General features: G+C 36.5%; 1 protein-coding gene across 2 annotated transcripts in view; it reads left to right on the top strand.

Annotated features, from left to right (window-relative positions):
• sema3d (sema domain, immunoglobulin domain (Ig), short basic domain, secreted, (semaphorin) 3D) overlaps window positions 1-13,581 on the top strand; it is a 40,221-nt gene extending 26,640 nt beyond the window's left edge. Inside the window, exons 7-18 of one of the 2 annotated variants that reach the window (XM_059506792.1) lie at window positions 195-323; window positions 1,466-1,608; window positions 3,900-4,014; window positions 4,143-4,212; window positions 4,410-4,554; window positions 4,986-5,208; window positions 5,644-5,732; window positions 5,849-5,890; window positions 6,779-6,933; window positions 8,024-8,088; window positions 8,296-8,426; window positions 12,980-13,581. In XM_059506792.1, coding sequence (XP_059362775.1) covers window positions 195-323; window positions 1,466-1,608; window positions 3,900-4,014; window positions 4,143-4,212; window positions 4,410-4,554; window positions 4,986-5,208; window positions 5,644-5,732; window positions 5,849-5,890; window positions 6,779-6,933; window positions 8,024-8,088; window positions 8,296-8,426; window positions 12,980-13,357 — 1,685 coding nt within the window. In that variant the 3' untranslated portion in view covers window positions 13,358-13,581. Of the gene's footprint in view, window positions 1-194; window positions 324-1,465; window positions 1,609-3,899; window positions 4,015-4,142; window positions 4,213-4,409; window positions 4,555-4,985; window positions 5,209-5,643; window positions 5,733-5,848; window positions 5,891-6,775; window positions 6,934-8,023; window positions 8,089-8,295; window positions 8,427-12,979 lie in introns of both variants that reach the window. The other variant, XM_059506791.1, reaches the window with a different exon arrangement.
• The last annotated feature ends 1,133 nt before the right edge of the window (window positions 13,582-14,714 follow it).

Raw genomic sequence — 14,714 nt, 5'->3', positions numbered from 1 at the left:
CATTTATTGCAACCACTTACCTTAAAAATATTAGTAAATTCAATGAATGTTTTTTTTTTAGTGCACGTGTGAGGAAAAGAGAACAAGAGAATGCTGATGCTGATGACTTGATGGTCAGATGTAGTAAACGTGCTTACCGCCCAACTGACCGCAGCTCTATGTTTACGGTGAGATGCTCCTTTTTATGTTTTCAGATCAGTATCTCTATGCTGGCACGGCGTCTGATTTCCTGGGCAAGGACAGCACGTTTAGCCGCTCTCTTGGCCCACCCCCAGACCAGCAGTACATTCGCACTGACATCTCGGAGGACTACTGGATCAACGGTCAGTGCTCCACACAAGGCCACTTCAATACACTCATACCAGCACTCAGTACATGACAAATAACCTGTTTAGTTTAGTTTTTAGGTTTAATTTATTGCCCTTGAAAAGTTCTGAATGAGTGAGTTTAATAAGAGAATTTTGCAGTGATGGTTTACATGTTGCATTTTTGTTTTTGAAAGAAATCAATTATGTTCACTAAGGTTGCAATTATTTTATCAAATCATACAGTAAAAATGTATATTCTTTAATAGTATATTACAATAAAAAACAATAAAAAAGAAGTCTAAACTTTTGTGTCCTGTAAATGGTAGTATATATAAAAACTTGATTTGATATGTTGATTTGCTCACACTCTTGCTAACACGCATACATAACATAAGTGACAGAATGGGAAAAACCAGAACCACAGAAAATAGCAAAGGCACAGTCATTAATACACTGATACCACAAACTGATTTATTCTCACAGTCTGTGGAAAAGTTTTAATTTAAATATGCATTTAAATATGCCGAATTTGAGGTGTTGCCTGTGTGTCTAGGATATATAACTCACATGGTTAGGAGAAAAGATCCTTAATTCATTCAAATTAATGAGTCAAATCACCCAGCATAGAAAATAAAATTGTGTGTGAGAGTTGCCAGAGTGTACAAAATTGCAAAAATAACTCAAAGTTTTTAGATATACTCATAAATGTGTCAAAAAGGTCATAAATATTATCTTTGGACTTCCACCTCTTAAATATCTTGAGTCATTTGCAGAGTACAGCATAATACAGTCTTTGTCTAGTCATTGAGTTAATGACTGTATTTCTTCCACCTTTGGTTTCCTCCTTAATGTTAGAGCTCTTCTAGTGGCTGATGAAATTTAATGGCGTTTAAACCCACACAAGTCTATTTCCATTCCTAAACACCCATTAACAGTCTGCTGTGAGTCTAAAAGGAAATGCCTAGCATTTACACTAAACAGTAGGATACAGTTTTGACTTGATACTCAAATAAACAAACAGTGAGTGTCTTAGCTCCTTTAATAGGCCTCCACACTTTCTTGTGAGTCTTATAAAGTAATAAAGGATTGGTATCACAAATAAATGACCAATTGACCATAATAACGCTGACCAGCTTTTTTCTCTTTTGTCCCAACAGAGGGCAAGTTTATTTCTGCCCATCCCATCGCAGACACCTACAACCCTGATGATGACAAGATTTACTTCTTTTTCCGTGAGGCATCCCGTGATGGGAGAACTACGGACAAGAACGTGCTGTCTCGTGTCGCCCGAATCTGCAGGGTAAGACCTGGCCTCACGCTGCCTGATCAGAGAGGATCTCACCTCATTTCTCTGATCCTTCCTTAGCCCATAAGATTAAATGTGCATCCCCTGGGACGGGAGGCTTCCTGGTACATTCCCCTTGATGTGATCTGCTGAAAGCGGACCAAACCACTGTTGTCAGGCAGGGTAAATCATAGCAGAGGTCTGGCCATGTAATTGCTGCTAAAGTCATTGTTAATGATGACAGTGGAAGGGCCTTGCATAGCGAAATAAGTGTGCTAAGTGTGTTAAGTGACTCCATGTTAACACATTGTGTTCTGCCCATCCCTTAACCACAGTTCACTATGAAGGCTGGGGGCATTACACAGAAACCATCCATAAATAAGTCAGATTTGAATTCATCTGAAGTCAAGATAAACTATGGGGTACAACAGTTCAAACATCACACTGACCGCAAATGCATCATTTTTACATCCATGAAAAACACTGTGGGAAATGAACTCCATTCACAAGGTCGCTCCCTAAAGAAAGTGATTAATTGATTCCCTTCACAAAGGTCTCTTCCACAAGGCTGTCATCAAAGCACACAGAAGATGGAAGTAATTTAGCCATTTGTGATCCTGGGTGGCGATTACTCATAAAAACCTTCAGTTTAATTTAATATTATTAGCTACATTTAATCTTGTTTTGAACTTGTATAACCCTCAACATGTACACATTGATAATCAATGCAATAAACAAATGGCATGCATTTTAAACAAAAACACATGGAAAGACAGCTGTAGATTTTTTTTTTTGAAGAAACTAATGTATAGTTTAACTATGCATTATAATATTTATTAAAAAGAAAGAAACCACATAGTAATATGACCATGAGTGATACAAGAGACATAAAACAGCACTGATATATGTACACTACCATTCAAATTGTAGCAGTATTTAGCCATAAATTACTGGATTCAGGCACGGGGTAAAAAACCACCACAATTATAAATTCAGTTTATGATGTGCAAATAAAGAAACTTGCACTATACTGTAGGAAGAATATCAAATCAAGACGAGGAGCAACCAGGCAATAAGTTGTAAGTCATATCTATTTAACTTCATTTCAGTACAATTTGGGGTGAGTAAGATTTTATTTTATTTTATTTGACACTGATGACTAGAGTGATGGCTGCTGAAAATTCAGCTTTGCATCACAGAAATATATATATATTTTAAATATATTAAGATATTAAGAAGTGTTTAAATTGTAATAAGATTTCACAGTGTTACTCTTTTTGTTTTTACTGTATTTTCCATCAAATAAATGCAACCTTGGTGAACATAAAAGTTCTCTCACAGAAACAATAAGTCTTTCTGACCCCAAACTTTTAAATGATTTTAATATAGAAATTATACAGTTTAAACTGCATGTTGAAAATAGTTACTGATATGCAAAAATATTTCAATGTAGAATGTTGAAATTCAAATGTTGAATAGAGCTCTGTATTCATTTGAAGTAATTGTCCATGCAAGTCACCTGTCGGCCTGCAATTAATAAAAACTCAATGATTTAAAGCAGTTTCCTTAATGCTGTAGGCTCATCCTCCCAGACTGTATGCTATAAAAATTCCAAGCTCTATTGCAAAATTCTTGGGCTGAAGTGGGTGGGTTTTTATAGCTTTAGGAGTGAGCTGTAAAGCTATCCGAGGCCAGATTCCTCACTGGATAACTGGCCTAACACTAGAGAGGGCATCTTTGAAGATTAAAGAATTTGGATAACACCACTCCTAAACCTCTTTTAGGATCTCCCCCCTCCCTTTTTCTCAAGTGTGTGTGTTATTCAACAAGGATAATTACAGAGGAGGAATATGTATGTTGCTCTAAGTGGGTGTAGGTGAAATCATCGCAATCCTTTGATTAAACCCTTCTGGCTATAATGAGGAGATTCATTTAAGTGTTCTCAGCATGTCATCTCATTCTAAGACCTCTCAGTGCTCTATTGTGAATCTAAAGACATAAACCTGCACTTGAAGAATTCACAAAGAGGGCCGTTATATTCCCATTATAAACTCCCTCACTCGCTCTTCTCAATTTCTTAAACTCTTTCTTTGTCTCTCTTGTGTGCGAGTTTGTGTACCTCTGAAGTCTGTGTATAACTGAGAGGTTTGTGGTCTTTTTGTAGTCTCATGGTTAATTAGATAAGCTGCTCTAATCAGAAGCAAATGCTGGTTTGTCAATTATTATAAAGACTAAGAAAATTAGGATTTAAATGATAAACATGCTTTCCGCATGATAGAATTATGAGACTCTCTTTGCTCATACAGAATGATGTTGGAGGTTTGAGAAGTCTTACCAACAAGTGGACGACATTCCTCAAAGCAAGACTTGTGTGCTCCATTCCTGGACCAGATGGAGTGGACACGCACTTTGATGAGCTCCGTGAGTGATATGTTTTCTGTTCCTGCCCCCTCTCACAAAAACATATTTCAGTTTTATTATACTTCTTAGCATTTAAAAATATGTTCATTTTGATTTTTTGATTTATTGTGTTTGTGTGTGTGTTACAGAGGACATCTTTCTCCTCCCTAGCAGAGATGAAAGAAATCCACTGGTGTACGGAGTGTTCACCACCACCAGGTGAGACAGCTCCTACAGTGAGCATGTCAATATTTCATTGCTTTTTGTCTGAGTACCGTAGTTTGAAATCCATTGTGAAATGTTGATTTGGTATAAAATGATTTGAAATATATTTGATTTGATTATATATTTCTATATTTGGCCACTTGTAATGCCCTTTCTTTTACTGTGGTATTCAAGTTGTTTTGTTTTCAAAGTTCTATCTTTAAAGGATCAGCGGTATGTGTCTACAACATGGAAGACATCCGTGCTGTGTTTAATGGACCGTATGCTCATAAAGAGGGACCGGACCATCGCTGGGTGGAATATGAAGGCAGAATCCCCTACCCAAGACCAGGCACTGTTAGTAACAGTCTATTAGGGCTGGTTTTTATCTCACTTTTAGTCACTGACACTTTGAGTGAGGAGTTTTATACATTACCACTAGAGGGAGACATGACACTATATATAGCTAACACTTTATATACAGTGATTAAAAATAATGTTTACACCAGTGGTGTCCAAACACATCTGTGCTGCAGAGTTTAACTAATTAAACACACTTGAACCAGCTAGTAAAGGTCTCAGACTCACCAAAAACTCCCAAGCATCTGAAGGACCCTGGCCCTACTGGAGCATGAATGGAGGTTCCTGGTTTACACAAATACATATTTTATTATAATGCCAAAGGCAGTTAAATTACTTCATTTCATGCATATTTGTAATTACTTCCAGGATTTTTTGCCGTTTTAATTTAAAAATGTATAACTGTAAATCTTATCTTTCTTTCGCAGTGCCCCAGTCGGACATATGATCCTCATATAAAAACGACTAAAGACTTTCCAGATGAAGTCATCAGTTTTATACGGCTGCACCCGTTAATGTACCACTCTGTGCACCCAATGACGGGCCGGCCAATTTTCACTCGTATTAATACGGAGTATCGGCTTACTCAGATTGTAGTGGACCGCGTAGCAGCTGAGGATGGACAGTATGCTGTTATGTTCTTGGGCACAGGTAAAAAAAATACAACACAAATGTTACTAGTGATATGTAACAATTAGATATAATGTTGCATTTTGCACCAAGTAAGAAAATAAGATGCATATTTTATTTTAGTATTTTAAAAAGCTTTAATGATCAAGTGAAGTGGCTACAAAGCAGCATTTTGCATGTTAACTGTGGTGTCCAAAATGCAGTAAAGGTCTGATACACTTTTAACCGTGTACACTGAAAAAAATACTGTTGTAGAATATTTTTCACATTTAGAAATTGCTTGGAAATGTCACAAATTAGTACACATAACAAACTGAATTAAACTTGAAGTTTAGAAGTAGAAGAACTGAAATAGTATTTTCCTGTAAAACGACAAGTTTTTTTTTTTTTGTTAAACAACCAGCAGATGGCAGTACAGCTTAAAGTACAGAAATGTTCACTTGTGTGTTTGTACAGATATGGGCTCAGTTTTGAAGGTTGTCAGCATCACTCAAGAAAACTGGTCCACAGAGGACATCATCTTAGAGGAGCTTCAGGTGTTTAAGGTAAATGTTGCAAAGAGGATGAATAACCAACAACAACACACTAATAAAAACAATAAACAAACACTAATAAACAAAAAGTTCACCTTCTAACAATATTCGTGTATTTATTTATCCAGAATCCCTCGCCCATCCTCAACATGGAAATCTCCTCAAAGCAGGTGAGAATAGAGGTTCAAACTTGGTTCTTGTAATGAAATATTTAGCTTGGGAACTCAAGAAAGAAAATTTAGAATTTCATGAATGATTTCCTCAAGAAATGACTGTCAGCGTTCACCAGCCAGCTGTTTTAGACATTCTGCAGGACTGTTTAAGAAAATCAAACTCAAGCATAGTCTCATAACAGATGTGTTATGGTCTCCATTGTTTGTGCTGTTTTATCAGAGTCTCACAGATAAGTCTGTTTCTCCAGTCTGTTTTCTCCTTTTTGGCCATTCCTTTCATTTTTTCTTTACACTCCTATTAGTCCAATTATCTCTTATTATCTTTAGGAGTTCATGGTTAAGTTTGCAGTTCACCCAAAAATCTTTTGTCCTCCTTTCTACTTCATAGAGATAGAACCTTATGGTTACATCAGCGGGCCACTTGACCAATTCTTACAACAATAATTATTTTAAGGCTTTTTCTTTTTAATAGCAGAGGATACTATTATGGCTAATACAGAGGTTGGTTGGATACTTTGTCTCATTATCTAATCAACATTTTACATCTGCCTTTATTTCGCTACGGTGAATACTACCACTTTAAACCATTAAATGGTTTCAAATAAGTTCCTGAACAGCATTTGCTTTTACAAGGGTATTTTATGTGAAGCTCTGCTGTGACCCCCTGATTTTTTTCAGACTCATGCTGAGAGAAAAGCAATAGCACCACAACTTTTATTGTAAATGTTGTTTGCTTATTTCTCTGAGTCACATGTACACATGCTTATTTTAAGAGTTTGTTGGACCAAAAAGACAAATTATACTGAGAGAGGTTGCTCCTGTAAGCACTTTTTTTGTCATTGCACCTGGTTTAGTACTTTGTTTATGTGTGTGTGTGTGCAGCAGCAGCTGTTTGTTGGAGGAAGCGACGGGTTGGTGCAGGTGTCCCTTCACAGGTGCCATATTTATGGGCAGGGCTGTGCAGAATGCTGCCTGGCTAGAGACCCCTACTGCGCTTGGGATGGCACCCAGTGCTCCAGATACATTCCAGCCTCCAAAAGGTAACACACACATGAACCGATAAAGCCATTGTCCCATAGAGTCGATGCAAAGCCTTGACATTGATTCACAGAGTCAGCACTTCTGTTTAACTGTTCTGTCTTCTTATCGGCACACACAAAAACGCAAAGCCACATGTGTCCTAGAATATCCCAGAGATGTGCACTGTTTGCAGTTTGGTGCTCTGAGGTTTTTGGGATAGCAGAAAGTTAAGAGAGAGAGGGGGTTTTGTGGTGCCCTCTTTCTGACCTACTTCTCCAGGGTGAGTTGTTTCCTGGAGTTCAGCACAGAGAAGAAAATGATAAATATTTGATTTTTTTTGTGCCATAGGGTGTAGTGGGAATGGACTGGACAGGCAAATTGATTAATGTTGCTTTGTTGTTGAGATGATGTATGTGAGCTGCCAGAGAAGTTTTCTTGCCCTTTCTCTCCCTGGCTCTCTGGTCTGCCACTGATACAAGGAGGCCATGTCAGTCCTGCAGAGAGAGCGAGCGAGCAAGACACACAGAGAGAGGAATTTTTTTTTTTTTTTTTTAGATTATTTGGCTGTCAGATGGCTCTGTTTGAAATACGCTTTGTGGCTTCATTTAAGATTCATGAAGTTTGTTGTACTACAGAAAGAGCTAATGATATTTTAAGAAAAATTTCTTGTTCTGAAGATTAAACTTTAGATCAGCCAGTTTGTATCTTAGTTTTAATTGCTATTGCTATTTTGGATTTATAATTGATTTATATAGTGGTTCTCAACCTTTTTGGCTCCATTATCTACAACAATATTCATAGACCCCAAGACTTGTTGTTGTGATTTTCTCTAAGGATTTTCAAAATATTTTTCACACAATTTCTACCCAATAAAACATTTTATAGCTTGGCATAACAAGAAGAATGCATATCCATTTTACAAATTCTGTGTCTGAAAATGTTATACTGATCAGTTATGTTTGAACGTTAATGAATGGATTTTGAACAATATTAAAAACTCAAGCTGTATTTGCCTTAATTTGATCAGCAGCTCTTTAAATATTTTTGTTGTCTTAAATGTGATCAAAATGAATCTGACTCTTAAAAAAACCTTTTTACTTGTGTTTACAGGAGGGCCAGAAGGCAGGATATCAAACATGGAGACCCATCCAGGCATTGCTGGGACACAGAGGATGGTAAGGAGGCATATGTGTGTGCTTGTGCGCATATGGAGCATAAAAGCACTAAAAGCTCTGTTTTGTTTTAAGAGGTTGCATTGTCCTGTGGGGCTCACCTAATGGATCTCAAAACTAACCTAAAAAATACCTTAACTGTCTTTCTGATATGCTGATCACTCTCTCTCTCTCTCTCTCTCTCTCTCTCTCTCTCTTTGGTGGTGTTAGGGAGGAATTTCGAGGAGAAGGTGTTGTATGGAGTAGAGAGTAACTCCTCTTTTCTTGAGTGTGTTTCAAAATCCCAGCAGGCCTTGATTCGCTGGTTCATACTGAAGCCAGGAGCAGACCACCGTCAAGAGGTAAAATCAACACACAACTGACTCAGTCTGTGCCTTTGTGTGTGTGTGTGTGTGTGTGTGTTTTTGTAACTCACTTTCCTAGCTCTCTCTATATTTCTTCTTTTTTGTTTTGGTCAGTTAGTAAGTAGTTAGTTACACTACAAATGTAAATATTTTATAAGTATTTATAATTGATACATTTCACTTTAGATCGGATGTAAAGAGTAAAAATAGTTGGCAAAAATTATTTGATCAATTATTTTGTTTACATGAACAATATTAACAAAACCAATACAAATTCACTAAAGGAATGGTTTTACCATACAATACATTTAAAAAAAAAATTGCTGTTTTGTTATGCAGTGTTTTAAACATCACTTAGCATAAATATATAAAGTATAGCCTGGGCATATTCCAGTCATAGTTTCTCTTTCATAACAATATCTTTTCAATATCACACAGTAGGCTTTTTATGATTGGATACACTCTAGAAGCTGATTTACATTAACTCTAAACACCCTGATGCTAAGGAAAAATAAATGTGTTACTAATTCTGAAGATCGTCTTACTTAACAATGTGTTATAACAGAGAAACTGTAATAACATATAGAAACTGGAACAGTTCTATTGGTAATCGTGAAAATGGCCCGAGGCTTAGAAACTGAGGGAACACAAACAGAGATACAGAACACAACAGTGCTGTCAAGAAATGACCTTCTCTTGTGGATTCATCTCTCTTATTCAGTATTTTACACCTACGCATTTAATCTCATCTCCTCTCATCTTCACTGCTGTCGACTGGGAGTCACGCACCTGGGTGACATGCATATCTTACTTTAGAAACACATACAAATACTTTCGTCTTTCAGATATCTTTGTCCCTTTAAACTGCCTGAGGGAGTTTATTTATGCTATCTTCTGAAACAGATTTATGCAGCATTTGTGAAAAGCAGTCCTTTCAAGTGAGTAGTAATGGAGCTATGTGTGAAGTGGAAAGGTCATAGTGCGGATGCAGAGGTCATTTTAACCTTGTGTCTTGGGTGTCTCTTGTCTTTACTAGCTTTGATGAATAGATGGAGTGGTAGATCAGCATATTCTTTTATTGATCCATCACCACAACAATTAGTCCCAACAGGAGTGTGTGTCTGTGTGTGTGTGTGAGAGAGAGAATTGATTTGAAGATACGTTTGGGAAGGCATGACACCAGAAGGTCAAATCTCAGCACAAATGTCACAGGGTAGATGCAATTCGAGAAAAAAACATGCCGTTTGCTGTTTTTAGAAATATCCTGCTGCCCCTCGTTTCAAGTAAACATTACTCCTGCTATGATGCATTTGTTTTGTTTTAGTTTCCCTTCCTGCTTTTCTTCTCCTCTTTTCTTTGTCTTGTCTTTCCCACAGCTCAGAACGACTCCCTACCACACAGCTGCCCAAAACACCTGCCACACACGCACAATCTCACACATGTGGTGCAATCTTAAAATATCAGCCCACACTTTCACCTCGTAAAAGACAACAATGAATGATAGAAGAGAAAACCGCACTTGGGGGTTTGTGTGAATGTTTATCGAATCAGAGTAAACTGATATCTGGTTGCAATAACAGAATGGACCATTCATATCCCACATAGATGAGAACACTATGGGATGGGAACTGTAAAGAATTTATTTATTCTGGTTCTAGTTCTGATTTGAGCTCTTTAACAATTCTATAAAAACAATAAACTTGTGTAATTCTTAAAAAATGCCTATACTTACTTTGATTGATTTTGTTGTAAAAAAAAAAAAAAAAATTCTAAAGGCATTAAAAGGTGATACACTCTAAAAAAATTAGGCCTGTCTTAAGATTTATGTATTTTAATTTAATAAATGAAGCAAGAAAAAGTAAGTTTAACTGAAAATTTAGTGTTTACTGTTGTCCTGACAATCAGTGTTGTTAAAAGTGCTATATGAATAAAGGTGACTTGACTTGACTCAAATCATAGTACTAATACCCTGAATGGGTATTAAATATGATTTAACTATGTTTATATATTTATCATCAATAAATCAAAATTATTATGCAAACCAATCTCATACATTTTAACTAAATGAATCTTGCTTCATCTAGCCATATTTGAACCATGTTCAACTAATTAAATTTAAATGTTTTCCAATTGTTTAATTGTTTTACAATTGTTTTTTTGTACTGTATGCTAATAAAATCCAAATGATGCAGGGCTGACATGACAACAGCAAAGTTTTAGTTTAAAGTTTAAAACGATTAAGTATGCATCATATTTTATTATGACAGGCTGAGATTCTGGAACTATTAACAGAACCAAACGTCTTGAATATCTTGCCAGTATTATTTTAAATCTGAATAAGAACCTGTTAATGACTACCATTTTTAAACAGGCTGTTCTCGCTCCTTCATGCCTTCTCTCCCTCTTTTTCCCTCCATCCCTCTACCCATTTTTTCCACACTCTTCACTACCCTTTTTTTACAACTAAATATAATTTCCCACAGGACTGTGGGTCACCGGCAGGCCAGCTCGTATTTGAGATGTGCTTCAGATCCTGTGTTGAAGGTTCCAGACCTTCTCTCTTTTTCTCAAAACCCACAGCCAGACCCAGCGGTATCTGGAGGGGCCGCAGACAGACAGAGGCCTCATATCATGGTTTTAATGCCTTTGACCCGGCACTGAGACTGATGCTGCACTTAAACCTGTGTCTGTGATCAGAGGCCAGTTTCCTCCTGCCCTCCAGTAAAACCTTCAGTGGGAGTTACACGCCGTGATATACTGTCGAGATACGAAACATAGACACACACATACACTTAAAACACACCCACTCACCAGAACATCTCCAAGTCATACACACGCATTTCATCTTGACACTCATGTGCCCTTAGCCTTTATGTTTTAGTTCCAGCTGTCACAGGTGCTGCAGAAAGTGCGAAACTGCCCAATTTCCTCTAATTCCTGACACGTTTCTGCAAGGTATCACTTAGGTATCACAGGTATCAAAGTCACACTCCAAATTTAAAGTGCAAATATATAAAGAGTTGTTCAGTGAAATTATGGCTATTGCATTTCCTTGAAGCGTCCTTTAGATGGCAGATAGATAAGCATAAGACAATGCATCGGTAAGCTGTTGGTGTGTTTTTACAGGGATTCAGTATGCTTTCTTTCCCTCCTCTTCGTACTGCACAGCTGTATTGATTTAGTCCACGACAACAGTGTGACTAGCAGGAGAAATCAGCAGGCTCAGAAACACAGATAACAGAATTTTTTTAAAGAGTGAAATAGAATAAGCAGTCTGGAACAGAAGGGAAGGGAGATGAAGAGATGGAAAACTGATATTTAAAGATAGAAAAATATTAGAAAATATTAGTGTGATTTAAAATGGTGGAGATTACTGGTTTATCAATATTTTGAATCAGTTATTTTAAATGATTCAGCAAAACTGATTCATTTGACTAAATCGAAATCTGTAAAAAAAGATCTGTCTTTGCTTGAGAGCAGCCTATAACCTACATTTATAATAAATATGCATAATCCAATGTAAATATGCTTTATTTATACTAAATCATAAAGATTGTGACATCAGCAGCCTTTAAAACTAAACTATATAACTTTGGCCCATTATGATTTAAAACTAAATCTGAATGCCTCTTACTGAATAATGTTGCATGGATAGATGTGTGGTTAAAGTCACAGATGGATATAGAACATTGCTGTTTTTACAAACATTACTTTGAAAATTTCTCATTTTGAATCATCCATGGTCAATTTTGTTTTGCTTGTTATGACAACAAATTGTCAGCTTCACGCTACTCACAGCCTGAGGCTTAGCTAGATACTTATATAGTCCAGATATAGATATAGTCCAGATACTTCCAGATATAAATCATTATTATAGGTTTATCATATATATATATATATATATATATATATATATATATATACATATATATATATATATATATATATATATATATATATATATATATTCACTCTAAGTAAGCTACAAAGCTACAAAAGCTACAGTACAAAAAAAACAAACAAAAAAAAAACACACAAGGACTTTTTGCATGATGAATCAAGTGAATCAAAATGATGAATATATATTTGTATTATTCATATGAATTAACCAGATTTCACAAACATGTCAGAGGTCACCAGAAAGATGGAACCTTGGATATAGATTAGTGCAATAGATCATGCAAGCACGCTGAAATCACAAGACCAAGGGCATAACACTACTCTGCCCCCTTTTTCTTTGGTATTTCTCCCTCAGTAGCATTAACATGTGGTCAACTTGTCTAATTTGTCTAATTAGTATCTAATGATCAATCAGATGGTGTAATGTGAGGTCAGCAGGAAATGGAGCACGGAGGTTAAAGACTGATCTCTGACCTTGAAGGAGTCTCGCTGTGGGATCCTGGGTAGAATGATTTATGAGAATAAACCCAGCAAGTGACACATAAAATCACTGCTTGGCTGTGAATAAGCTGTTGTGTGTGTCCAAGAAAGTATTTGTTGATATGGTTGATTTTTATGAAAGAATCAGTAATTCTGTGTATTTGTTGCAGATCAAACCGGATGAGCGTGTGCTGATAACCGAGCGAGGTTTGCTGATTCGTTTGCTCCAGCATAGCGATGCAGGTTCATACTTCTGCACCTCCCAGGAGCACAGCTTCACCAGTACCCTCCTCCACCTCTCTCTTCACGTCCTGGACCACGGACAGATCCAAGCACACCAACCTGCAACACAGGAATCATCAGATAATCCGCCTGTGATCGAACCCCGTCAGCGCTATAAGGACTACTTGCGCATGATGAGTGTTCCTGTGCGCTCTCTGGATGAGTACTGCGAAACGCTCTGGCACAAAGAGAAGAAGCAAAAACAGAAGGGCAAATGGAAGCATGTTCAAGAGCTCCGCAAGAGCAGGAACCGACGCCACCACTAGAGGCACCAATGAGGCCTGGAATCGAGTGTGAGGTTAGACGGGTCACAATGCCCTTGGAGCCTCTGGATGTGGATTAAATGAAACCTAAACCAAATACAAAGACAGATATTAATAATTTCTTGACCAGTCAAGCAAAAAATCTTTCAGAAATATCAGTGAAATGACACATTAATCTTTTTTTTGTTTGTTTGGACCAGTCCCTTAAAAAACTGAAACGGAGACTATTTGCAAAAATGCCCACTTGAACACAAGTCATTTTGTCTGATCTTGAAAATACGTAAAAATCTATTAGTTTTGTTAAAGCCCCTTTGGGAAAGAAATGGTATACTAAAATTATATTCCTGTAAATCTATAAACAGTGTTCAAAACAAAGATTTTTCCAGTCTAAAAATGTCTGGAATGGGGACGCTTTAATTTTAACTAAGAATAAAATTGCGTTCATGTTGAATGTATGTAAATATTTATATTATATTATTTGTACATGAGATTGTGCATGCTTTAGGATTATTTACATAGATTTCTCTTTTGAGAGTACAATTTTAACCAAGCATTTAAGTTTCACTGAGTAAATTACATTATTTTTGTATTTTTGCAATGTGTGTTACTGTAGGTAATTTGTTTACTGCATATGACAATATTTAAAATGACCATGGTTTTGAAATAAACTGTTTTTATTTCTACTTAACTGTGCAACAAAGAAAAGAACATTTCTACATTTACACAATAGTTCACAATAGTTCTGTCTTCCTCTCTCCATGTCAGCCAAACCAAGTATGTTTTTTTAAGTTTAGCAGAACACCCATGCTGCTTTTCCGTACAATTGCATTTTATGTTTACCATGGTCTTGTCAAGCTCCAAAAAGACAGTATATTTCAAGTCTTCTGAAGGTATATGACAGTGTATGAAAAGAGTATGTGGTGAGTAAGATGACAGTAATGATGATCTTTGATTCTTGATTGGCTCTGGCACAGACTGCAAGATATATAATGTCTTTAATTTATTGTCTTCAAATTAGCATTCCATTATTTAATGTAAAGGCAGATGTTTTTGTTTTGCCATTGTTTATTCACATAATACCATAACAATTATTTGCTACTATCATATCAAAACACAGCTTTTTTGTTGAAAATTGTATAGTTTTTATCTTACCATTTATATTTAGATAAAAATTGAGTTTTGATACCAGACTATATTATTTCTGTCTCACTCACTGTTCCTCCCCCAGGCTCTCCAATATCTATCTCCCTCAGGATACAAAGCCATTTAAGGGTTTAACACAAGAGTTCAATAAATGTGACGTAATATAGATTAAACAACCTGACCCCATATCTCTGCCACAGCATCATAATCACAAGTA

Source organism: Carassius carassius, chromosome 23 (genome assembly GCF_963082965.1).
Source record: "Carassius carassius chromosome 23, fCarCar2.1, whole genome shotgun sequence".
In the NCBI taxonomy this organism is placed as follows: Eukaryota; Metazoa; Chordata; class Actinopteri; order Cypriniformes; family Cyprinidae; genus Carassius; species Carassius carassius.
The sequence above is the reverse complement of the archived record's forward strand: the minus strand, read 5'-3'. Positions and strand labels throughout refer to the sequence as shown.